This window comes from Bradysia coprophila, unplaced genomic scaffold (assembly GCF_014529535.1).
Source record: "Bradysia coprophila strain Holo2 unplaced genomic scaffold, BU_Bcop_v1 contig_94, whole genome shotgun sequence".
Taxonomy (NCBI): domain Eukaryota; kingdom Metazoa; phylum Arthropoda; class Insecta; order Diptera; family Sciaridae; genus Bradysia; species Bradysia coprophila.
Window position 1 is genome coordinate 7,568,031 of NW_023504022.1, and position 26,053 is coordinate 7,594,083.

At 31.9% G+C, this 26,053-nt stretch overlaps 1 protein-coding gene across 1 annotated transcript in view; it reads right to left on the reverse strand.

The window, feature by feature from the left end:
- The window catches only part of LOC119085216, a 66,563-nt gene that overhangs the window by 16,673 nt on the left and 23,837 nt on the right, over positions 1-26,053 (reverse strand). Inside the window, exon 3 of the mRNA XM_037195526.1 lies at positions 14,996-15,128. Within this exon, the coding sequence (XP_037051421.1) occupies positions 14,996-15,128 (133 nt within the window). The remainder of the gene's footprint in view (positions 1-14,995; positions 15,129-26,053) is intronic.

Sequence of the window (26,053 nt, forward strand, 5' to 3'; positions counted from 1 at the left end):
AATTCTTACGAGCCATCTCATCGTATTATATCGGTTTATATATAAATGCTATACGATACACCGAGAATCGTATAAAATCTAATATGAAATAATGTTTTGATATTATTATTAATAAATGTGTGTTCTTCTAAAAGGTACTTTAATAGGAAACTACAAGGTAGATAATCTAATATCTAATGGCGACAGATCGGTTGTATAATAAATCAATTTAGAACGAATAAATGAAGAAGGAAAGGAAGAGAAAAAAACGCTCAATGATTGTAATATTGTTGAGGTCTCGACTCGTAGGTGCTTCAGCTCATTCCAATATAATATTCAATATCAAATAACACAATTTTCTATTAAAATATTGAAAAGTCTTCTTCATGGTCATATGATTTACAATACCGGATATAAAATGTAACTACTGCAGCTGTACTGTATAACATTTAAAATACATTTTTCGTCCAAAGTCTACGGCTGGTGTTATACATATACTTATTCAACGTATGGACGGAATTTCAATTTGAACAAAAATACGATTTCCACTTTCATAATAACCATATATACCGTCGGAAAATCATAATTGGAAACGAAGGGTTATTGACACTTCAATACGAATACCAGCGGCAAGGGATGATTTTGGTTTGGTTGAGATAACTGTTTGTGCTGGGAAATATCACACTATAAAAACTTGATTCATTTTGAAGTTTATTTTGCTGGTGGTGGCGTTGGAGTGCAGTCTTGTTTTCATTAAGTTTTACTTCTTTTACTTCATTGATTACAATGTTCTATAACAGATGTCAATTGAACTGCGAGCTGATTAGCTATAAATATACAGTTAGGCAATGCCTTAGTTACGACAAGGCTATGTGAAGATTTAAATGACGAAACAAGACATGTCATGTTATAGCGATCTGTAAGAAAAATGAAATTTCATTCATTTAGCTCCATTTCGATGTTTTTTTATCTAAAAAAAAATTTGTTGACATCGTGCGCCAGTAGTTAAGTCAATGAAATTTCATTTTTCTTACAATTCACTAATGAGACACGTCTCTTTCTGCATTTAACTCTTCATATAACCCATCAATAATAATGTAACAGAAAGATTGATTTGCCAACTGTTGAGGTGATTGCTTAAGGACTTCCGGTAAAATTTTAAAGGATCCAATCGATTTCCAACGTTTGTACATTTATCAGTGAATTTCCCGTTCTGTTATCCTGAATTTCTAAGATGTGTAATCTCTATTGACATCGTCAGCCATATTTGAAATAGAGCTAAGTCAACGAAATTTCATTTTTCTTATAATTCACTAATGTGACACGTCCATTCCTCCATTTAACTCTGCACATAACTCAGTAACTGTTGAGGGGATTGTTTTAGGACTTCCATTAAAATAGGACTTTCCACTACACTTATCAGTGACTACGTCGGCTCTGCCAGCTACATTTTTAAGATGTGTAATGCATATCAGGTGCTTCGTTTAACCTAGACTCAACAATTTGTCCATGATTTTTATGATGTAGACACAGAAAAAGTAAATATTTCCGTTTACAGGTATGCATTGTAAATTGTTTTTCCCCTCCATTACACGCATAAAAAGCGAAAAAGTGTCAATCACAACAAATTCAACGAAATTGATTGCTTATTAAATAAACATTAAATATGTGATAACAACTCTCATGATATAGGCCATTAACCTTAAACGTTTTTTTTTCTCTAATCAAACAGAAGATAACTCGTAAAATACTATTTTATATATATAACAAAACTGGTAACCCACAAAAAAAGCAGATAGAAACCTGAAGCCACACACTTCTGCAATTAACACCCCACCTGCCAGTTTAAATATGTTCGAATCTGTAGGTAAAGATCACAATCTTCGATATAATATACACTTAATTGTAAAAAATAAAAACAAAAACCAAATACCAAAAACAGAAACCCATCATCTCCATCATTTTTTCCCCGGTAGATTTTTTTTTTCATTCTATATTTTAACATGGCATCAAATTGTCAGGTGAATGTTCACCTCGGAATCAATTATTTTTATTTTATTCGAAACTAGAGCCGATTGATCGTCTAGAGATCAAATTTTGTCTACCATGTTCACATAGATGTAAAGTTTGAAAAAAGAATTGTACATTTAATAACCAGGTTCTGATTAAAAGAAATTCAATTTTTTTTTCTTTGGTCTGGTTGGTCGACCGTTGTTATTATCAACTAAACATTTTTGTTCGAAATTTTATTCTGTTAGTGATTCGGTTTTCTGGTCAGTTGGATTGTTGGTTTTTTTTCCCTGACTTGTTTGAATTCTAAACACTGCTTCAATGACGCGTTCGAGCAGAGAGAATATTTTCTCAGACTAAGTGTGGAATACAATTTAAGAAAAAAAATACACAAATAATATAATGGAAGAAAAAAAAAAATCTCTCTCATATATTGAGATTGTAATGTACCTCTATATATAATAAAGAAAAATAAACACAACGTCCTTTGAAACCTACAGAACAAAAAAAGGTCTTCGAGACGTGGTTCAGTATATTTATATATATATTTTTCAAAAGACCGAAACACCGATGATCAGAGAGTTTGACCACCTATAATGAACATATCTTTTTAATATTTTTGAGACATTATTTACTTTTTAAATTAAACGAAGTAAATATTTTGTTTTTATTAGGTTTTTTTTTGCATTACAATCTCTGTTGAATAAACGTGTGGTATTTGTCAGCTTTACAATGAATGTACTGAACAAGACAAGACAGGTTATCGGATTCAGTAAATATCGGAAATTGAAATCGATCGAAAGTCTGCGGCTCTGTCTCATCAATTGTCACGAACAGTCTGTTCAATTGTAATGATTGTTCAGTGAACTTGAATTACTTCCTTCATAACGTTTGACAATGTTGACAATGGGGAAGTACTAGATTTTTATCGTAACAAAGTTATATCTAAAATTCGTCGGAGTGATCGAATTGCAGGCCTGTGTGAAAATAAAATAACGTTAAGGACCATTTATAGAAACGGCTGGTCGTCGGTTACCAACAGCAACATTCAAAAAAGGCGTTTTCTCATAAAGCAAAATGTATGCGAAAACCTCGGCGAAAACAAAATGAAGTAAGAGGTTCCAAACATCAGAATGTTCTTTTCAATTACAAGTGTCGAGAAACGATTATTAAAAATTGTAGGTACAACAGTAATCGTTCTTGATTAGCCTACGGTAACAATTGCCTTCTTTTTACCCGTAAGGAGGAAATATTTTTCTTTCCATTTGATGTAATTATCATGAACAAACGTATACGTGAGTGTGGAACATTTTGCCATTTCCCACTTATTGGAAATCGATTAAACTGTCACATACGGCTATTCATCTGTTATCGATAAAAACGACAAAAATATTGACAATCTCTGAGTAATATGGTCCTTTATATAGAAAAATACAAGTTAAACAAATTGAAGTACAAGATTTGAAATCAACAGATTGAAAATATTTTGATCTATGGAAGTAATAGACCAGATAATAATACTGGTCATATGCTTGCCGTTTATAAGAGGTTAAAAGTCGTAGTTCCGATATGAGGTAAATGTAAGGCATTTTTAAATGCTTTTGTTTTCCATAGAGTCGTAAGTCAAAAGAAATTTGATTTATGCCGGAATAAAAATGAAAAGTAGAGTTTTCGTGTGAATTTTGTTGATCAGAGGCGAAGGCGAGGTCTTTAAACTCACGAAAACGAGATTTTTCATTTTAATTCTTACATAATGTAATGGATTCACCTGACAATTTGTAAACCCCTGTTATGTAAATATTAACAACGGGAGTAGAAGATTTAACGATTTTATGATAAAACCTAAAATCGCTGGCTATTTGTACTTACTGTACTTACTTCTAAAGTGTACGATATACTTCGCCTGTGTGGCAAAGTTAAAAAATTTAAATATTTATTTAGTGGCGCTTACAACTTTTTTTTTGTTAATCTAAATCCACATGAGATCACTATCAATGATTTATACGAAGAAAATGTCAAAAATCAAGTTCTATATTTATCAACTGATAGTGAAGTTGGATACATTCAATTTTTTGTTAAATGAACGAACGGAACGTACACTAAAAGCTAAAAGCTCCACCACCTAACATATATCTTTTGGATGGATAGATATAATCGAAATAAAAATTTTTTTTCCTCCATTTCATTATTCGTTTCAATATTTAACTTGAGTTCACTATTTTTTTTTTCGTTCTTTCTTTCTGTATGTATGATAAATATATCAGTAATATTTGTTTTGCTGTCAGTAAATCTGTCTGACCCGTCAATCCTATTATGTTGTAACTTTACACACGACGTAAAATGAATCGATTAATCACATACAAAAAGGTATACACACGGTATGATAATCACAATATAGATCATAAAATTCTCAATGAATTTATTTTTTAATGCAGGCAATAAATCTGAATTATGATGTACTTTAATGAAAAAAAAAGGAAAATGAAAAAAATGAAGAAGAAAAAATAAAGTTTCAAGCCAAACACTTTCGGTTCTCGATACATAAAACGGAGAAAATTTTACAATAAAAATTAATCGCACCAATTAAACGACGTCGCCAAAAAAAATGTGTGAATAATATTTGAAATATCCGATCGATGGTATGGTACACATTTTCCCTTGAAAGAATATATTTGAACAGTTTGTGAAAATACAGCAAACAAATGTGCTAATCTTACGACGAAATATTTCGGTTACGTATTCCAGTTGCTGAATTTTTATTTTATTTTCTTCAAATACAATATGTAGTTCAATATTCAACAGCCTAATATTTATAGTGTTATTATCGTATTGTACCTTTGTCGTATTTTGTTTGTTTTCATTTTTGTTCTGCAAATTACTGACTATAAATTGAAGATGTTTTTCGTGAAAAATTAGTCAAGAATTTAGCATATGAGATGCGAAGACCCCCAAATTCGAACATTCGTTTACAATTATTCGATTACATCGGGTAATGTTATGCCTGTAATTGTTATGAGATATGTAGGGACTCAGTATGAAGGATCGTTCGTCATTCTTTTTGGTGGTCTAATTAGATTATGACAATGAGTTGTACAGAATTGCCTTTCGAAAAACGTCTTCTGCATCATATTCCTCCTTTCGTACCTCTTAATTCCTATCAAAATTTAGCTAAAATTATTTCATTTAGCTAACAGGTTAAGACTTTTCCCTGCCCAAAATTGGATCACGTTAAGTGATGTGATGATAAATCGACTATCAAACAGAGAACTGTTTCGAGGTGAGAACGTGGTTTGGTAGTCGAGCCAGATTCATTCGCTCAACGTGAAACATTTTTGGGCACGAAAGGAATCATGGGGTCCGGAAGATGTTTTTCGAAACACTCTAAATGTTACACTCAAAAATTCCTTCTTAAAATTCTGAGTGAATCGTAATTGCTTTGTGAATCACGGACGTGCAGAAGTCACAGTAAAATCGAAAATTCTGTAATAAGAGACCAACGGACGGGGCTTTTTCTTTGACAAATTACTCAAATTTCGAAGACACCAGGGGTGACTAAAAATGACTGGTATTTTTCGACCAATTATCACGCCGAATTTTAATGAGTTCATTGAATTGCTCAAATAGTTCAGAGCAAAAATATTTCTTTGAATTAATTTCATAGCAAAAAATTGTCCAAGACACTTCCAACAAATGATATGGCATGTCCATGTATCTTTCTTCGACTGTGTCTAATAACGAATAACTGGCAAAAGTCACGAAATAAACTCGGTCAAGAAACGGCAAAAGATTTTTCTGCTTACCTGAACGAAAAAAACGAAAAAAAAAACGTTTTTATGGCAAGGCAAGGTGCAAAACAATATAATATTTCTTTAAAACATTTAAATAACAACCAGATCTTCCGCAAAGGCGCCGAAATGCGGTGAGAAAATAAAAGTAAATAAATTATTTATTTGCCTTTGGATCTCTTATACAGCTATTTGTAGAAGAAGAAGAAGAATAAAAAAAAAATCAAGAAGAAAACTCTAGACTTCATTGGTCCCGTCCAATAAATCATTTAATGGAAAAATTATTATCAACAAAATATTATCCTTAAATATTATATTTTCGGATGAACACGTTTATAACTTCTAACACAGGGAATATTGTTGATTATTATTTTCGTCTTCTTCTCCTTTTTTTTTTGTTATTTGTTGAATTCTGCAGAATTTTTACCTTTCTCGGTTTCGAGAAGGTGTTCAACGTACTAAAACGGAAATAAAGATATTTTTATTTCGGTAACAATAACCAACAACAATCATAGTTAAACTGGTAAAAGTTTGTTAAAAAAAATTTGTTTACATAAAGCATAAATGTTCCTGATTTTCTTTTCCTTTTTTTCTGAATGAACGTGTGAAATTTTTATTGTTTTATTGCATGCCAAAAAAAGAGAGGAGAAATATAGTTTTATCAATGAACCGAAGTATCCGTTTGCCAGTTATGGTTCGGCTTCAAAAGAAAAAGCAAAATTTTTGCGCAGTCCATATACCCAGTTCAATATCTGTTAAAGGTGGAACACCAATCAGAACGAGAGATAATATTTTTTTTCCTATAAATTCCAAGTCAACCCTTCTTTTCTATCTACACAAAATATGTTTTAATTATGCCTCAAACCTAATCTACTTATACCGTTCCCCTTTTATGTTACACGGTAAATACGACAAGTCTATACAAAATACAAATATAATTCAAAGCCCATTCATCTGGTGAAATGCGTGTAAACCATTATTATTTCCATAGCCATAGAAAATGGAAGAGAAAGGAAATGCCAGAACCCTTTCACACACACAAGCTATCATCCTAATCTCCCATTTAAATGTGACTTAATCCGAATCAAATGGCTCTCGGTTTTTGTAAAGATTCCTTTATTATTGTACATTGAAAAGAGCAGAAAAAATAAATAAATTTTTTTTGTGTGTGTTTCATAAACGGATTAGGATGGAAGAAAGAATTCGAAATTTTATATTTCGAAAGTTCATTGCATTGGAAGTTCCTGTGATGATATAGTAGACCTTCCGAATACAAATAAGGTGCTCACTTCTTTCTTTGTCATTATTGTAACTCATTTATTAGGACACGAGACACAATAGAGACCAAAATACTAAAAATTGAATTAACTTTGAATATGGGACTTACTCATCGACTGGCAAGCAGTTTGATTTTTGATGCATTTAGCAGACTTTCGGCCTTTGGGCCGAGCAATACAATACACTTTTTGCACAGCGAAATGAATGTGATTTTCATCTGAATCTGAATGACTGTATTACGTTCCTCAACATCGGCATGCAAGCGCAAAGGAAGCGACGTAAAATTTGTTTACAATTTTTTTTTTGTCATAAAGATGATTGAGCACTCAGAAACGTTCGAGGAGAATTGGATTTTTATTCTTAACGTGTCGACAGTCATGTTAAATTCTTTTGTTGTATGGCAATATTGGCAGACATGTCCTTTTTTTGTGAATTGTGAATAGATCAATTCAAAACATATCTACGGAAAAAATAGAATGAAATCGAATTGTAATGGAGATGTATGAGATCGGATGGTTTTCATGGGTTTTATAGAAAATAGGAATATTGCAAACAGAAAATCTGAAATTCATATTTAAATTGGCATGATGAAATGGCATATTAACATTTCCTTTGCTTCTGATTTATCATAACCACTGAGTCATAGGAACTGTGTAACGGAAAAACCTTTGATTCTATTTACAATTTTGAAGTGATTTTTGCGCTTGACTCGATAAGTCTTTAGCAGAGAATGTCTTCACACTTAATCCCACTTCATGTAATATCAGCGAACGTTAAAAAAAGTTTGATTTTCACGTTTTCTCACTACGCAGAATTCATTCAGGAATTCATTTGAATACATACCGTTTCATAGAGAGCGCACTCGCTACTATGTAAATAAGCCTTACCAGTTGGGTGGGTCAGGTCGCTTAACTGAAAATTTTGTCAATAAAATTTAAAAAATTATATTTGATGTTGACGGGCCGGAAACCGTCATTTTTGTTGGTTCCATTCGCTATATTCGTCCAACATTTACATAAAAGAGTAGTGACTCTCTTCACATTTATTCTAAGGTTTCTTTTGTCCACTAAAAATCACTGAAACGATAGGGTAATTCTTGTAAAAAAAACTTTTGTGAATTACCGCCCTTGCTTCGCTCTGGCCACAAACTTCACACTCGTTAATGCTTACTGAAATTATCGAGAAAAGAGACAAAACTTCTTTCGGGAAATACTGTCAGATGTGTGACACTACATAGGCAAAATATTGATCCTAGCTTGAATCGATTTAAATCGATTCAGAATTACTCGAGTTATCGTGGTAACAGTTCGGACATTTGAAGTGATTTTCTCTCATAAGACCCTGACTTTTAGTCTATGGAATTAAGTTGACTAAGTTGAAGAGTTAAAAAAAAACTGAAATCAGTCAACGGCTAAGACATTTTCTGAATTAAAACGGATGTCGATATAACTAGACCAGACTTGACTCGCGTGGTGCCTTGTCATATCAACAATCGACTTTGGAAATAACGAAAAATGTCGCACTTTGATAATGACTTTCGCATTGATAATACACGACCAACCGTTGTCTCGGCTAGTTAGGATCGCGAACAGATTACAAGCTAAATTTATGGCTACCGTATTGTTGACTAATAAGTGCGACTAATTTATGAGTGGTGAGTAATTCGTTGGGAAATGATTTAATTTCAATATAAAACTAATTTGTTATGATTGTTTCCAAGATTCCGAAGTTTTTTTTTACAAATTTTTCTGAATATTTTAACATTTTGTAAAACCGAAACAAATTTTTTGCTATGAATTCTATTATTTATTTACCGTAGTCTGTCTTACAGCATCGTATTAAGTATATTTTGTATACTAACGTTATATTTATGAGATTTCATATTGAATTTATATGAATTTCCAGATCTAAACTCTGATCTGTTAGCTTCTCGCAACTAATGTTAAGGCACACCTTTTTGAACGAAGAAAAAATAAATACATAAACTTTGAACGATCAATGATGATGTTATACACAAAAAGTTATTGATATTCATATTCACAACTTATATGTATACGCGCCACGGATTATATTGAATATCATTTTAAAGAATTAAGAAGAAAAACGTTCGAATCATGAGATTCTAATCTTTCGATATAGAGAGCGAGAAAGACTTGTATCCGAGATATAGAAGGAAAAAAAAACGAAACCAATCTGTTCATTAATAATACATACGAAAATCAAATTAAGATGTTAATTTGCCGAAATTTTTTTATGTTTTTTTTCTCCAGGTCCATATGTCAGAAAACTCTTCTAATGGTCTTCCGCCCACCAATTAATGCTTAAATGCATAAAAAAGAAGTTTTTTTTTTCTTTCTTGTATAGATACCTATTCCTCCCAAAAAAGAGAAGAGCCAGTGATGTGCTGTAGGTAAATAATAAAAATTTGTTATAGATATAGAGAAAATGCATTATTATTAACTTATATGTTGTGTATCGAAAAGAGATTTGTTATGTTAAAAACCGAACATAAAATGCACGTTCACATATGTGTATTTAAATATTTTTATAAAAAAAAGACGACGAATCGAGAGATTGAATAATTTTTTTTTTTTAATTTTATTAGAAAAGATCTTTGGTGGTCGAATATTGTAAATTTTAACTGCATAATGCGGTTAAGCCGAAACCTTTTCGGGTTATACATTTTTTAATGTGTACTGTCGTATAAAGTGGAATAAAAGAGCGAAACGAAATGGTCACCAAAACAAACTTTACGATAACCGAAAGTGTTATGAACCATTACGGACAAAAAACAATAAAAACAAACTGTCACCGCAACAAAAAACGTTTTTTTTTTCATCTCGTACACACAGCTTGTTTCGGGGGGTGATAAGGAAAATTGAATGCAACTTATCGGAGCATGATGCATGCTTCATTGATGTTGTAATAAAACGAAGAATTTTAATGATTAACTCAGTATAAGATTCAGTAAAGTGACTAAGTCGAACTAAAGAAATATCCGTTCAGCTGTTGTATAAATTGATCAATGAATTGTAAGCGTTTTTCCACAGAAACCGTTTAAATGTCCACACTATAAGAAAGGGTGAATTATGTAATTTTATCATCTTGACGCAGAGTTTTTTAATTTCGGTTGACTAGTTTATTGGTTGATTTATTGCTGGTTAATACAAAAATAATTTATTTTATAAATTTCTCGCTCAATAAAAGCCATTATGTACAGTAGTGCGATCAAAGCAGTAAGTATAATATTTACGAACTAGTACGTAAAAGTGACGTTTGAGAGGGTCTCATTCCTGTGCAAAGAAATCAAAAATGCGCAATGAACTACGACTAGTTTTAAATAAGTAATGAATGTTAAACTAATGAAGTAAAAGATTTTTCTCATGTGCGGTGTAAATGATCTCATTTTCTTAATTCAAAAGGCCATAAGAAGAGAACGTTTTGTTGACGTTTCGTCTGATGACATTCGTTGACGTTTCGGTGGCGAAAATGTCTCTTTTTTCCCCTATCGTTTTCTTGTCACCTTTTTTTTGGCTTGAAAATGGTGTAACAAATTGATGGCTTAGTTTAGGGGAGAAAAACGGTTAATCACACATCGCAAATATGAAAAACGTTGTGTTCACGTCTGAAAGAAAATCTAGAAGAAAATAAGAAATTACAATTCGAGCGATTCATGGTCATCACTCCGACCTTATTGGAATTTCCTTTTTTTCTTTCTTTAATAAACAAATAACTATTGCGTCTCATCCTTTGCCGATGTGAATGTTAAACAATTGAAGTAATAGATTTCATGATTATGTGTAAATATGACTGCAAACTAAATCTCATACAAAAATACTATTTAAATGGAGAACAATGACTTAAGACACGATTTCTTTGTAACAAAAATATTTTCCTACAGACGTATCCACCTCAAGGATCTACAAGGCGTGAGTAATGAATGTTCCTCGCAGTTGAATTGTTTGTTCAGCAAAAATCCATAAAATCACAAACAATTCACATCCTATCTTACTGTTTCCGAAAGGATTGTAGTCATCATTATCGTTGATATTACTTATATCTCATAACATATATATATATATTGACGAAGTCGTCAAATAAAAGAGTGTGAATTTGAACCATTCGATTGTAAAAATAATGAGCACATCTTTGCGTATTAAAAACAAACGGTAGCATTGCTGGAACGGAAAAAAAAAGAATTATGCAACATTTTTGACGCGCCACCGATTATTTGCAGACAAATAAATACGAACACGATAACGACACACATCAGCGCAGTAAATTTGTTTCTTTATTTCGTCTATCGCGATGTTTTATTTATTTCAGAGATTCTGTTTTCATTTTCATGCATATTAAATCCTTCAATGAAAGTGAATATATTACTCTAAATGACTCACAATAAGTGAGAATCCATCGTGTATGGAAATAGTAACAGAACTTAAACGAGAGCAAATGGAGATCCTAAATATTATACAAGCTGACACGAGAGAAAAAAAAAATGAAATAAAAATTAAGTTGTGAAAGCACGAAACAATGCGCATTTCCTCACATATTTACAAAGGTGAACCATATATATCCATCCATATACAGAAAAAGGTAAGAAATTCATGGGTGGTTCATTTTATTAAATCACCCATTTAAGCAAAATGCATCTGTTTACTGTGTTAATAAATAACCAAAAAGGAGATTGCATTAGTTTAAAAAATTTGAAGAAGAAAAAAGAACTAGATGGACAACAAAAGAATTCCAGGATGACGACAATGTGCATCTTGTTTGTATAGAGTTTGTATATATTTTCTACAATGCATCGTATGCTCATTTCACATACTACACAAATATTTTCTATAACTCGAAACGTACTTGATGTCTGTTACAACAAAAAAAAAAGTTTAAAGAAATAAAGTTAAGTAAGAAATAAAAAGTTAACAGTCACCGCTTGAAGGCTGTTCAATAAGAGTGAAAAGTGGTTACAAATGATATTGTATATGACATGAACAAACAAATGATTGCAGTTTTACAAATATATAAGCAAAATGTTTAGGTACAAAAAATAAAAATTGAAGGAAAAAACGACCAGGTAGAGAGGTAATTAAAAATAAAAATCATTTATAAATATGACCTTGCTAGAATCCATGAGTTTCAGTTTCATAAAATATAAGAAACTCCTCCTCTTGCTCATATATTTATTAAATAAAAAAAAAGAAAAACTATAATATGCACTCGAGTCACGACGAGCATGTATGTATAAAGAGATAGGCAGGTGGGGCTATTAAAAAAAAAAATTAAAATTGTGAACATTTCCATCAGAAATGTCATTCATTTACGTGAACGAGAGGTTTTTATTGGCTCGGCATACAAATGAAATTTATATAAAAAATAAACGTTTTCCTCTTAAAATTGCATCATAATCAGCACACAACAATTTCCAGCGAAATTCGGTTTGCATACGAGCAGGGCCTATTATTGGTAAATTGATTTACCGTATTAAATGAAATTTATAGCAAATTTACCAAGAGTAACCGAATTTTACTGAAATTTTCCGAATATTTATTGAATTTATCAAAACATAATTTCGGTAAATATTTGGTAAATTTCGGTAAATTTTGGTAGATTTCGGTAAATATTTGGTAAATTTCGGTAAATTTTGGTAAATTTCGGTAAATATTTGGTAAATTTCGGTAAATTTTGGTAATATGCCCTGTATGAGAATCAGACTTAAACCTTTTGTTGCCTTTTCTTCGTTTACAAATTTCGTGGTGAGGTCTTCCTACACAAATAATAATGTCTGACGAACTGAAACCCAGTGCATCGTATATACGCACAACCTACCGCAGTGACTGAATTAAATTAAATTGATTTTCATCCCTTTTTTTCCATGAAATATGAACTTTCTCCATTCAATTCATAACGATTAGGATAACAATGTGGAAAGATATAAAGAGAGTGTTACCGATCATAGGGGTTTCAAGGAAGGAAAAAAAAACGTTATTGTTCATCCGTCCAAACTAGCACAAAATGCTGGATCCTATTTTCTCAATCAATCGTACAATAAATAAATTTGTTCAGTACGCAGCACAGGGCGCATTTTTTTGTTGTTTAATTATTTATTACCAACCGTACGAGCCAGAGCCATCCCTATCAATAATTGAATACACAGAACAACAACAAAAAAAAACTCCATTTCACCAACAGTTTGAGGTAAAAAGTACACATTTTCTGTTGAAAAGAAAGCTGGATCGACGTATGGTGTGCGTATGCATGTGTGTTATTTACACACCATCATTCAACAAAAAGCTAAACTCTCCGTCCAAAATTGATTGGGAAGGCGTTCATTTCATAAATTATGAGTGAACCGTTCAAATTAAGTGTTTAGATAAACATCTATCATAGAAACGAACAAGAACAATGGTGCAGAAGGCAGTTATAATATCGTTTTAAATGGAGGGATTTGATGGCGCGGTAGGTAGTAGCATGACCGGGAATTGAAAGTGAACGTAAATATTATTTCGATTTGAGTATATAACAATCGGTTAATCAATTTTTGTATTTTTATTGGCTTGGTTTTAGAAGGACTGTGCAAATGAATTATTTATAATTCATCCCTCTTTTCGTATAGTGTTATGAACAGCAGGACCAGTTAAGAATATACGTGTAGCACTGTAGCAGCAACAATCTTTTTTTTATTTCTTCTTCCATTCATTCAACCGGCTTCAGTCTGACTCACCGAATTATCGCACTAAATATATGGTTCGACTAGACGATCATAGCATCATTATTACACCTCTTTAAGTACGAAGCTGTTAACCGAAAAAAAAGAACTCAAATAACAGAGAGAGTTTATTAACAAGTTCGTTTACCAAACGAAAAAAAAAAGAACAAACCTGAAGTCAAACGTTCCAAATCAAAAGTTAAATTCTACACAACATTTTGTAACTTCACATACATGAAAATGCATCAAACGAACCGAACACGACGAACAGTTAATATTAATAAATGAATTCCAGCCAACCATCTACACACCATGAAGTGGACGAAGAAGAAAAAAAAACCGAAGAGATATTTAACACATCTCCAAGATTTCATTAAATACATAATCGGACCTTTTTATAATTTTTGACATCAACAGTGTTGGATTTCCAAGTACAAGGTGTTGTTTTTCGTCTTTTTTTTTTCTTCATCTCTAACTTTACCTCCATATCTATCTATATACTGTCTACGTAAATACGCTGGGATCGAATGCATGTTAATGATATCTAAACAAAACGGTATACGATTCTTAGCGCCTTCATAAGGGCTGTTTTAATCACAAATTATGTCCATTCCATCTTTTTATGACAACCGATGTGGGATGTTGATAAATGTGTATATAGTATCGTGTGCACAGTGTGTGAGTGTGCTATGTTGTTAAATGATTATGATGGTAATGCGATGTGATCCGATGGTAAGCAATATGGATGATAGACTTTCTGGTTGCCTTTCTGCATTTTTATGAAAAGTGAAGTCAAAGATGAGAATAATTTCGCACGAGAAAGATTTTCCTCAGGCATTTGGTGATTTTCTGTTCGAAAGCAGATATTTTTGAGAAATCACATTTTAAATGGAAACGGTTTTTGAAACGGGAAAATATTTTGCAGCAACAACATTTCTGGGTTTTCAAATGGAATTTTGGGCACTTTACCGTTATTTCACCTTATTTTGACCGATATCTTCCAAACATAAATGTCAACCAACTTCACTGCTAAGACAAATGGATGTTTACCAGAGTGAAGTTGTTTCACCAGAAAATCGAGCGCATAGAATAAATCACTGAATACGCCTCGACAGGCCAAAAGAGGCTTAAGATGGGTATGCAGTAATGATCTAATACTTTAGTTCTGGCCATCGGATTGTAGGATTTTCTCTTAATAGTACGATTGTCTTTAACAATAAATCTTATCACTTACCGTGTGGGCAATCTATACCAGTGTTGTCGTATGCTAATAGCTTTCCATCTGGAGTCATTCCAACATACCTGCTGGCACATTTCGAATAAAGATAAATTTGGTTTCTGTCGCATAATGCTCCCGCAACAACCACCTGTGAAGCAAACAGAAAAAGAGTTAACATTTTTAATTGAGCCACTCATTTCCATCAATTTTATTCATCAAGTTAACGTTTAATTGAAAATTTAGCGCATAAAACTGGACAGTAATTCACGCAATAAAAAAAAGAGGAAAAACCAACAAAAAAAACTTAACGATACCTGCTATCAGTTCATTATAGTTTCCATGTAATGTAATCTGGCACAAGCTCACATAAACGGTAGTTAAATTTCAACAGAATTAGAAGGCATATTTATATTTCAAATGCCTTCCAGCTACAGTCAACTTAATTTTCATATTATATTTACGTATGATAGACATAAGCTTCATAAAACGTTAATGTTCGCTATAGTCGCATTCACATCTCTCAGAATTGAACACTCATAACCACCTAGGTGAAGGCAGGCACATTACAACTCCGATTATAACATTAAAATAAAGATTTTGTTGATTGCATTACAAGATTAAAATAAATCGATATAAATATGTGTCGGCAGTTCGCGTGTTTCTTTTTTGTGAGTTGCACACTCTGGCATTATAGTATGGAAAGCCATTGAGATGCATTTTAACTCTTACAGAATGATCTCGAACGGATGGCCGGGGTATACAATATTATATTAGATTGAAATCAACTGAAACGATCTGTTGCAACAAGAAGTTAAGTGCAGAAGTGACTGAAGATTGTGCCAGATGAACAAATTGTTTCTTAATTTAGTTAACGACTTAATGTCTGCTTCGATTAAATTCCTTTGATGGATCAATTTCGATGGATTTTCTTTGTGGTTCATAAATTTTTGAACTGTATCGAACAGTGTGCATGTTCAAATCAATTGCACAACACTTTCAATGTACTTGTACACTTGAAGAAATTCTATGTTTTTACCAACTACAGTCAATTGCCTTTATGATTAGAAGGAATTTAGAAACTTTGGGGAAATGTTGGAATCAGAATTTACTGTTTATGTTTCGTCTAAGATGTTCGATAAACTCATGGAAGAGATTTGGTAAGAAATCGTTTCTAGAAATTTTTTGTTGTTGAGAATTAGGCTACATAAAATGGAAATCATTTAATACACTGATGCGGTCATCGAATCTGTTACTTCGTTTATTTAAAAAAACGAGTTTTGTTGAGAATTTGGCGATAGAATTGAAATCGTATTCGTTTAATTTACTGTGGTCATAGAATCTGTTACTTCGTTTGTTTAAAATATCATCTTTGAAACCCAATCTTGTACCTCATTAGTCTTACCAAGCATTATGCTATATATAGGGAACACTGATAAAATGCCATCGTGTATTACTGTCGCCGTTGACAATAGCAGATGTATAAAATGTCCGTCTCTTTCCTATTGGCTCTCTTGTTTTATTAACAGTTCACAAAACATTGTACAGTATGGTCACCTGTGTGAAACGGAAACTCGCAAAGCTCCAAGTGAGTAGTCTCATGACCTCAAAAGACAATAGGCTTAGGTTCGTGACACTAGATATTTCGAGCTCTGAAAAATCAACAGGGAAAGGAACATATTCTCACTGAATACGATAGTCAGTGCATTGTTTTCTCCGTGTACAATTCGAATTTCGAAACATTTTCCATGCTGTAAAAGTAATTGGCTACTGAACTAGTTTCCTTCTCAAAAAAAAATTATTTTAATTTAATAATTCAATTATTTTGCACTCTTGACAACCATATGGTCGCTGGTACGCTATAACTATCCGAATTGTCGTGACGAAATATTTTAAAAACAGTAGTCAGTAGCTCACTTCAACAAAAAAAGCACTTTATCGAACCAATTTTCATAACTCTTATTCATCATATATAACCGTCCAATCAATATACTTGATAAATGCACTTTGCCATAAATCTATAAAAGAAAAATACTCCAACCAAACAAAGATACTATTCAACTCTTAAAATAACACAAATTCCATCAAGCGCATTCAGTGTGTTGTTGGTTATTTTTTTCTTTTCCTTTTTTTTCTCTCGTTTCAAAGCTTTCATCTGACGATAATGTATTCCGTCACAAAACATATTTGCCTATATATATATATAACCACCATCACCATCCATACATGTACCACACATAAAATTCTGTAAAATGCTTAATAGGTACAGACACAAATATTTATGTTATTTTTATGAAACCGACGATTCTTGTTCATTTTTCTCAAATTGATTTAATAACGCAGCCAATAAAACATTTTTTAGTTATTTTGACATGGATGGTGTTGGATTGATATAGGTAAACTCACTTTAGGATGATAGTATAAAAAGCGCATATTAAAAAGAGTTTATGTTATTGGTTCGGCATTATATTATCCAACAAGTGTGTTGTGTATATTGTGTACGTATATAAATTCGACACAACCTACCAATGACTTAACATCGGAACATTAACACTTTATCGGACAATCATGATATGCAAATCACGCAACACGCGTCACATTTAATATAATACCTATATCCGATGTATATAATGCCTGACGGGGAGTTGCGGGAAATGTTAAAACTCAACTAAAAACAAGAATGATATATTCGTGCGAGCCCAAATAGGATAAAATTTACCTGATTCTATTATGTACTTTTACAACGTCCACTTCAAATTTCGTGATATTTCGCTAATTTTAATCAAATACTTGGAAGAATACTCTAAATTCTTTCTCCTGTTTACCATGACGATGACCCATGATCCGTTATGAGCAAACATGAATTTTGAAAAAATTCGATTTGAATCTGACTTTTAGACATTGCTAGAAGTGATTCAATTAAAAAATGCATTTCGTAAATGATTTTCAAAAAGTAATCTTTTTCTTTCGAACGTTGCAAGAATAAATACAAAGCCAATAAATAAAAATTCCATTTAATTATCTGCGCAATCATTGTTCGTTCATCAAAAAATAATTTCAAATTCGAATAGTCTATCCTTTCAAACAAAAGTGTTGTGTTTTTGTAAGATTTGTACACGAATCCTCAGAACGCTCTCACAAACACATTCACTTCACATGTGTTTCGCATGTGTTTCACATGTATTCCGCATTTGTTTCACATTCGGCGTTCAAATGTGAATTAAATGTACATCACATTTCGTTTAATCGTCACATTTGCACAATTAGCGATGAATTTCATCAAACTTTTGTCACATTCTAATACTTTGGACCCAAATGCACCGATATGTGCAATAAAATTGAATACATTGTGTTATTATAAGGCCAAATGTGCGGATCACATATGGGCAAATGTGTCATATCAGGCAAATTTGGCCATTTTGCATGCTCACATTCACCCAAATTAAAAATTATTTTTGTCAAAACTCAATTGCAACCTGATTCTACGTTCCTTAAACTATTTAGATGTGGCGTAGATGTGTCAAAATATTGAGTAGATTTGCTGTACGTGCTAATCAAACATTTTTTGTCGTCACATTTGATTCACAGGAGATGTACATTTGATGTACATTTGATGTACATGTGATTTACATTGTATGCCATATTAAACGAACATGTTTTGAGTGCGTTCAAAGAGGAGAGTGTTTAGTAACAAGTCGATATGAACGTCTACACTGATGTAATTGGCACAGAACTTTTGAACACTTTTATAAAAAACTTTCTTTCTGCATTTTTAGTGAAATTTTAAATTTTATTGATCGTTTACCAACGGCGACTTATTCGTTCGAATAAAATGATTTTTTTAAGCAGCAATTATGAAAACTAAATTTTTATTTTTATTTTGTTTGTATGTCGAAAAACGAGATTCATTGTGACTCTAGTTTATGTTCACTCATATTTTCATGGTTCCTGAGATCAGATTTTTGAAGAATAAAAAATCAATCAACGAGGATTTTTTTTAATGTTCTATTGTCGTTAATGCTAGATTTGTTGAATAAATGTTCTGGGTAAAATATTAAAGTAAACAAAATAAAAGTTAATTTGATCGAATTTGTTGCAAGCTACGAATACATTCTTGCCTTTAGATGGTAGTTAACATTTCCCGCAACTCCCGGGGATGTATTCAGATATTTATTATATGTAGGACATTGTAGGTTGAATTATTTATTGTTGATACGGATGAGTATTAACCGAATCAATTCAAAAGTGTTATAATTCTCCAATAAATGCAATATGAATCAACTCTTCATCATATATATAAACTTGATTGCATAATGATGCATTTATAATAAAAATAGACTTGGTGTTGGTCTTGTGCAGTGACTGATGCGTTTCTCTGTATAATTAAAATTAAATATTTTTGTGTCGCATTCAAGCGGTATGCAATGTTCTGTGTATTTTATTATTGATTTTGATTATACATTTCAACAGCCAGTTAAGTCAATATTTGCATTCCAGCACTTTACCTACTATACTATATGGGTATGTGATGATGCCTCACACCATTATTAAGGTTCTGTGTGATTGGAATTTAGTTTTGATTTAAATTTGATAGAAATAAAAATAAAATAAAAAATTTCGATTTTTAAATGGATTTCTTGATTAATTCGGATATATTCGACGATGTAAAAATCATTTTTCATTTCGGAACCTTTTTCGATTGAATTTTAAGAGCTTTTTGGGTTCGTTTCGAACGCGATTCTCTGCATACCAAATAAAATAAAAAAGGATCCCCCGTGCACTTCGTATGTATAGAGGCCGCTACACCATTTAAATTGAAAAAAAAAAATTCTCAAGTTTTGTATTCTGTGGTCATACTGAAGAATAGGAGGTAGACACATTGTCGGAAACCTTGGAAACTCAAGTGCATCATCATTAAATCTATTACTTCTTTTGATTAAAACATATCAGACTGTTGAGTGCAAAATCTTTTTCGTTATATGACCGAACGGAGACAGTTTTACACTAGAGGAAACTAGAGGCGCCACAATTTCTTTATTACTTTCTTCTTCAAATACCTTCACTCTGGTTAATATCAATTAAATATCTAGTGAAGCAGAGAACATTTAGCTCTTAAGAATCCCATAAAATTCCCAAAAATTGGCTCTGCAGTGAAGTTGGCTCACATAAAAGTTGATTGCTGACATTAGTAATTTTAAACAAAATTAAACAAAATCATTTTTGCTTTAGTTTCCGAACAACATTTCCCTAGACCTCCTAATCCTTCTCTCCAAGATGTATGACCTTAAGATGTGTCAGACTCCTCATTTTGGTAGATTCCTATTAATAGATGAATTTCGGATGAATCTCTAGATCTAATGTTTGTAACAATTTTTACAAATCGTTTGTGTTACGATCTGCTAGCAACAGACGCATTTATTGAATAAAGATCGTAACGCCAATTTTAAAAACAAATATCTCAATCAAACTCAGATCTTCCTCTATTTTTTCCACTAATTTCCAATGTCACTTCACAAAGGCGCAGCGTATAGAGACTGTGTAAACCTCAAAGGCAATTTAGATTCACACAAGAATATCTTGCGCATTGTATATTATAGACATTTAGATAAAAGAAGAAGAAAAAAATCTGTGCGTTACCTGATCAAATATACCAGCTCCAGCATAATGCATAAATGCCAATGTAATGTTGAATTACAATTTCATTATGTACACTGACTCAGTCATAAACTCAACATTGGCTAATAAATATAATTTAAAGGCAAAGGCAATAATGTAATATACCTTTTCAAACATTATTATAATTTATAAAAAGTTCAAGCACCTCCATCTCCATATGCAGACCTCACATATTATGTACGGTATACATATATGTATTATGTTCGGTCACATTACTTGAACAATTTTTTTTTGTTGTTTTGGTTTTAATTTCTATTCTGTTAGTTTTCAATTGAAAATAAGAACATTTTCTTGAGCTTCTATTAACTTCTACCATTACCTTTGGCTACAACTTTGTTTCTGTTGTTGATACATTTCAAAATAATAAAAAAAAAATAAGAAATTTGAGTAGCGTTACATTCCTTTTGATTTTATGCATTTTAAGTTTCATTTAATATTTTTATGTCGCTGTGTGTATACTATAATACTTGTGCTCTTTTGTGTGGATCAGTTCTAGCGTGGCGCACTATATGCTGCTTACAATTAAAATAAATCGGACATTGAAATGAGACGGATGGATTTCAAATAAAAGGAAATTGTCTAATAACAAGACCGATTAAAATTGCGTCTAACGACTATGTGTCGTTCCATCAGAATTTTCTATCCGTGAGGGATGTACGCTTTCTTTGTCGTTATCTCCAAAGTCAGGTCTGACCGAATTAATTGTAAGATCAACAAGGAATAAGTTAACCTCTATCTGACTCAGACATTGGTCTTTTATAGGACATCCATAAATGACGTCCAAAATTCAGTGTTGACATACAGGCCTTAAATCTTTAATATCTCCATAAATATGAATACCCCTTGAATAGCAGGTAGAACATAAATTTAACTTCCAAAGATGCGTATTTTTTTAGTTATGTTTCTGACTGGCAACACTGAATTTAGAACGTCCTTTATGGATGTTTTCTTAAGGGGATGTTCAAAAATGACGTAACGCTGTTTTACAGATTTTTCGATACTACTCTCCCCTATTCAGACGAAAAGATTCAAGATTATCCCAAACTTGTTAAAAAACTCAATCTGATGGCGTGAAGTCATTTGTGAACAGTCCCTAACAGCTTCATTAGCATGAATTAAACTTTAACCGGTAAAATTTCGTGTTCATTTTAAAAGACAATTCCCGGTCCTCTTATCTAAGACTCGTTGTGAGAAGTACAAAAGAACCACAAAAAAAAAGTTTTGCTCAAACCGATAAAGTCCCAACAGACAGACAACCAGTCTAGTTATTTTATCATATGTACACGTACACATGAAACTAGGTCATCTTCTCATTATGATGACATATCATTAAGTCTTCATATTTCATACCACACTGAACCGTTTTTCGAATAAGTCACCATTATTACATGCTCACGGAAATAACCCACATTTCGTTGTCAACTTAGATGGAAGCGTTGCGAAAATGTTCGAATTCGAATCACATAATGTCCCTTATCTAAACTTCATTTTGTAATGTCTTATGTTCCATTTATGTTCACAACGAAAAGAAAAAAAAAACTAAACGAAATTTTGTAGCACATTCTGCCGTAATAATGATGATATGGATGGGTTTTTGATTGTGAAATTTATGTAACTTTATTCAATAATAACGCCATATCCGTAAATCACAAAACACAGAGAAAAACCGTACCGTATTAACACATAAAATGTAAATTAATTTTGTATTTAGCAGAGAAGAGAAAAATATTTTTTATAAAAATTTTATAATAATTGTTATGCATAGAACATTCAAACAATATTATTTATGGCTATCTCTGGCTTAAATGAAATGCTTCGAAGATCTTTTAAATATCAATACGTTAAATAATAATATTTCTCATATTTATTACTGTCTGGTACATTATCTGTGAGTAGCGATTAGTTACATAAAGGCAGATTTAATTGCCAACAATTCGCAGTTGAACAGGAAATTTAAATAGCCATAGTCAAAGATAAATTGTTTTCTACACTTACTGTTTCTTAGAATATGCCACTAATTTTCGATCACGGTTCAGGCAACGGGTGTCATGCTAAAATCAACGTTTTTTTTATTCAAAAACCCTTTCCCCAAGTCATAAACGAAAAAGTACGAAATCTTAAACAAATCTTGCGAATGTCATGCCAAGCTAGACTCCTTTACTCTTGGATGCTCTGGATCATTGACGAACCGTTCACAAATTATTTAATGCCGGATTTTTTCTCTTTTTATCGTGAGCTCATTTACTCTAAATTTAAAAAATCTCTGAGTCATTATTTGTGAATCGACACCATTGAAGGGGTTGAGGGCAGGGCATGTTTTTAGAAATTTAATTTAAATTTATTTAAATTTCTGAATTTAGAAATTAAGGAATTTTTTAAAGAATTTTATGGAGTTTGTAAGAAATAAATTCTTAAAAAAAGCTCTAGTTGGAAGGGGTATCACATTAAGGAGGTGAGGAATGCCGATGAAGGCAATTTACTTATGAAGTCTAATACTTAATCAGGCTAGTGTTCAACAAAGAGTCAGTGCTTATCAAACTTTGAAGGTTAGAAGATTTATGTTTTATGTCTTAATATTATGACATGGTTGTTGTTAATGACTCAGATGTCTTTATTATCACAAACTTTAACCGTAAGGCAGAAGAAAAATTAAAGAAAACTTTAAATGAATTTAAAGAAACTATTTTGAAATAGTTTAGTTAAACAAACTCCTATCAAAGGAAGTAATAGATCCGATCAATGTAAAACCACTCCATATACCTGACCTATTAGTCAATGTATGCCACAGAGGTTCGTCTAAAAGTTTTTTTTATTCATTTTGTCGTAGCAAATACCACGGTCAATTGTTGAACTAACTGATACGAAAAGAAGTAGTAGATTCGTTCAATGTGAAACCAAACTAATCGATATACCTGACCTATTAGTCAATGTATGCCGCAAAGTTTCGTAAAAACAAAACTATTCATTTTGTCGTAGCCGAGATTGTTTGCAAATATCACCGGCAATTACCCTTTAATGTCGGCAAGATCGATTACATTAATCGGTAACAAAATAATTAAGAAAAACTAGTTGCGTATACGAAAAAAAAAATTAATTGTAAGTGGATACATTACGACCATTTACACTAACAATGTTGCAAAACTATCGATTCGCGCAACTTCGATTTATTATTTACCATACCAACCAGATATTTTTGAATATATATCCACAATCTATAATGAAAATAAATCAATTGAAAAATATATTTTCTTTTCGAGCGGAGTACATGGAAAAAACAACAAATAACATTTTAAAGTAGCGACCGGGCAATCAATGGAATGACGATTTTTTTTTTCTTTCGTTATTTATTTTGCAATGATATACACAATCGTAGTGTTATAATAGTAACATATAGCAGGATATGTGTATACACTATACATTGCACATTATATGTACTGAAATATGTTACTGCATAGTCCACTCAGTGCAATGGCATTTAGCAATATATATAGTCGCATTGTACAAAACATATAGTTTAATCAATGGAGAGCCATAACAAGTGATAAGATTTAATAAACACTCCACGCATAAACGGCATAAAACAAAAGGTATAGTGAACCCTTCCACACATTGAACAAAATATGTCGCATCATCGAAATTCATTGAATTCGAAATAATATTGAAAAATTAACAACAACAACAACAACAAAAAATATAATCAAATGCGATCGCACAAATTTGTTAAATCTCTCTCCACGTTACATACGAATTCATGCTGGGAGTCTGGTTGTGCGTGATGATTTTATGTTCGTTAACAACAGCCAACATTTATTCAAGTTATTGTTTTGAATGTTTTGGAATTGTGTTTTTTATCCAAAAAAAATTTACTTTTGTTTTTTTTTTATTTATTTGCATTTTTCCTTTTGAAACACACGAAAATTTGTTTTTTATTAAAAATGATTTCGTATGGCGCCGCAGACAGCGATTCCAATGTGTGATTGTTAATTAATTGCAGATCCATTCGGCGGAATAAAATATTATTTATTCGATTTTATTGTTTTTATTATTAGAATAAATTGAGGCATTTTATTCGAAAGATTAACAGAGTTAAAGAGTGTTGATTGGTAAGTGCAATTTTCGACATCTGGTTTTAACTTTTAATCAATTTGGATTTTTGGATTTTTTTATTTTTCGCTTTTTTTTTTGTTGTTTGTAAAAATTTCAATTCACAAAGCAAACATTTTTCGGGGGGGAAACGATTTATTAAAATTTAATTTATGCAAATGGTTTTGAGTATAATGTGGTTATGATGCGATAAAATCTTTCATTTTCAGATTTTGAGCACTTCAAAATTGTAAGATTTCTGTTTGAAAGTCATAAATGTTTACAAAGTAATTAATATCAAATTACATCGAACGAAAAAATATTATTTTTAATTAAATCGGCAGAGTATGACCCAATAAGCATGGTAATGTACTCAACCACAGTCATCCAACTGTAAATAGCGACATTTTTGCATTCTTTTTTATTATGAATTATTCAACTGAATCATTGATTTCTTGAGCTCGCTTAAGATTTTCGATACAGTGGACGTCCGTGAAATTTAGGCAAGAATTTGCTTCAGCTGATTCACTCATCCAAAGTACTTCTACTACTTGTTTATACGGGTGAAATAGTTACACACATGCTCACAAACCGTAAAAAGAAGGTTGATGCTATTTGCATCCGGGCAGGATGTAAATAGTCTGCAATATACTATTTGCACCCTGGTACAAATTGCTTAAAATACACTGTTTGCACCCAACTGTTGAAACATGCAGTTGTTCGGTCACTTTGTACAAGGAAGATTCCAGTTACATCTGACGAAGCACCCAATACTCAATTGTTAGGAAAGTTTGTACAAGGAAGGATAGAGGTTGCTTTGGACTAAACACTCAACTGTAAGGAAGGTTTGTACAAGGAAGATGTAAGTTGTTAAACAAGGCTAGTTTTTACAAGGAAAAATTAACTGTTGCAAGGCTCTATGGGTGCAAATAGTATTTTATAGTCTATTTACACCCGCAGGCAAATAGTGTATTAGAGGCTATTTGCATCCGGGTGCAAATAGTAACTTTGTGAAAAGAAGTAGAACCATTTTTTGTATGAGTGGACCAGCTGCAAAAAGGCTGAATTAGCAAACTTTGAAAAATCTTGACAAAAGAAGACTCAATTGGCTGTTTCTTCAAGGTACAACCAGATATAAAAATATTTTAAATCAATGCATTGATAAAACCTGAAATTTTAGTTACCATCAGCGTATTGCGACATCTACTACTTCATTTGTTTAAAGTATCGTCTGGTAATTAGCACAAAAATCTTTTACTTAATTTGTTTTAACATACTTTCTACCATATATAGGAAAACAGCAGTTATAAACTCGAT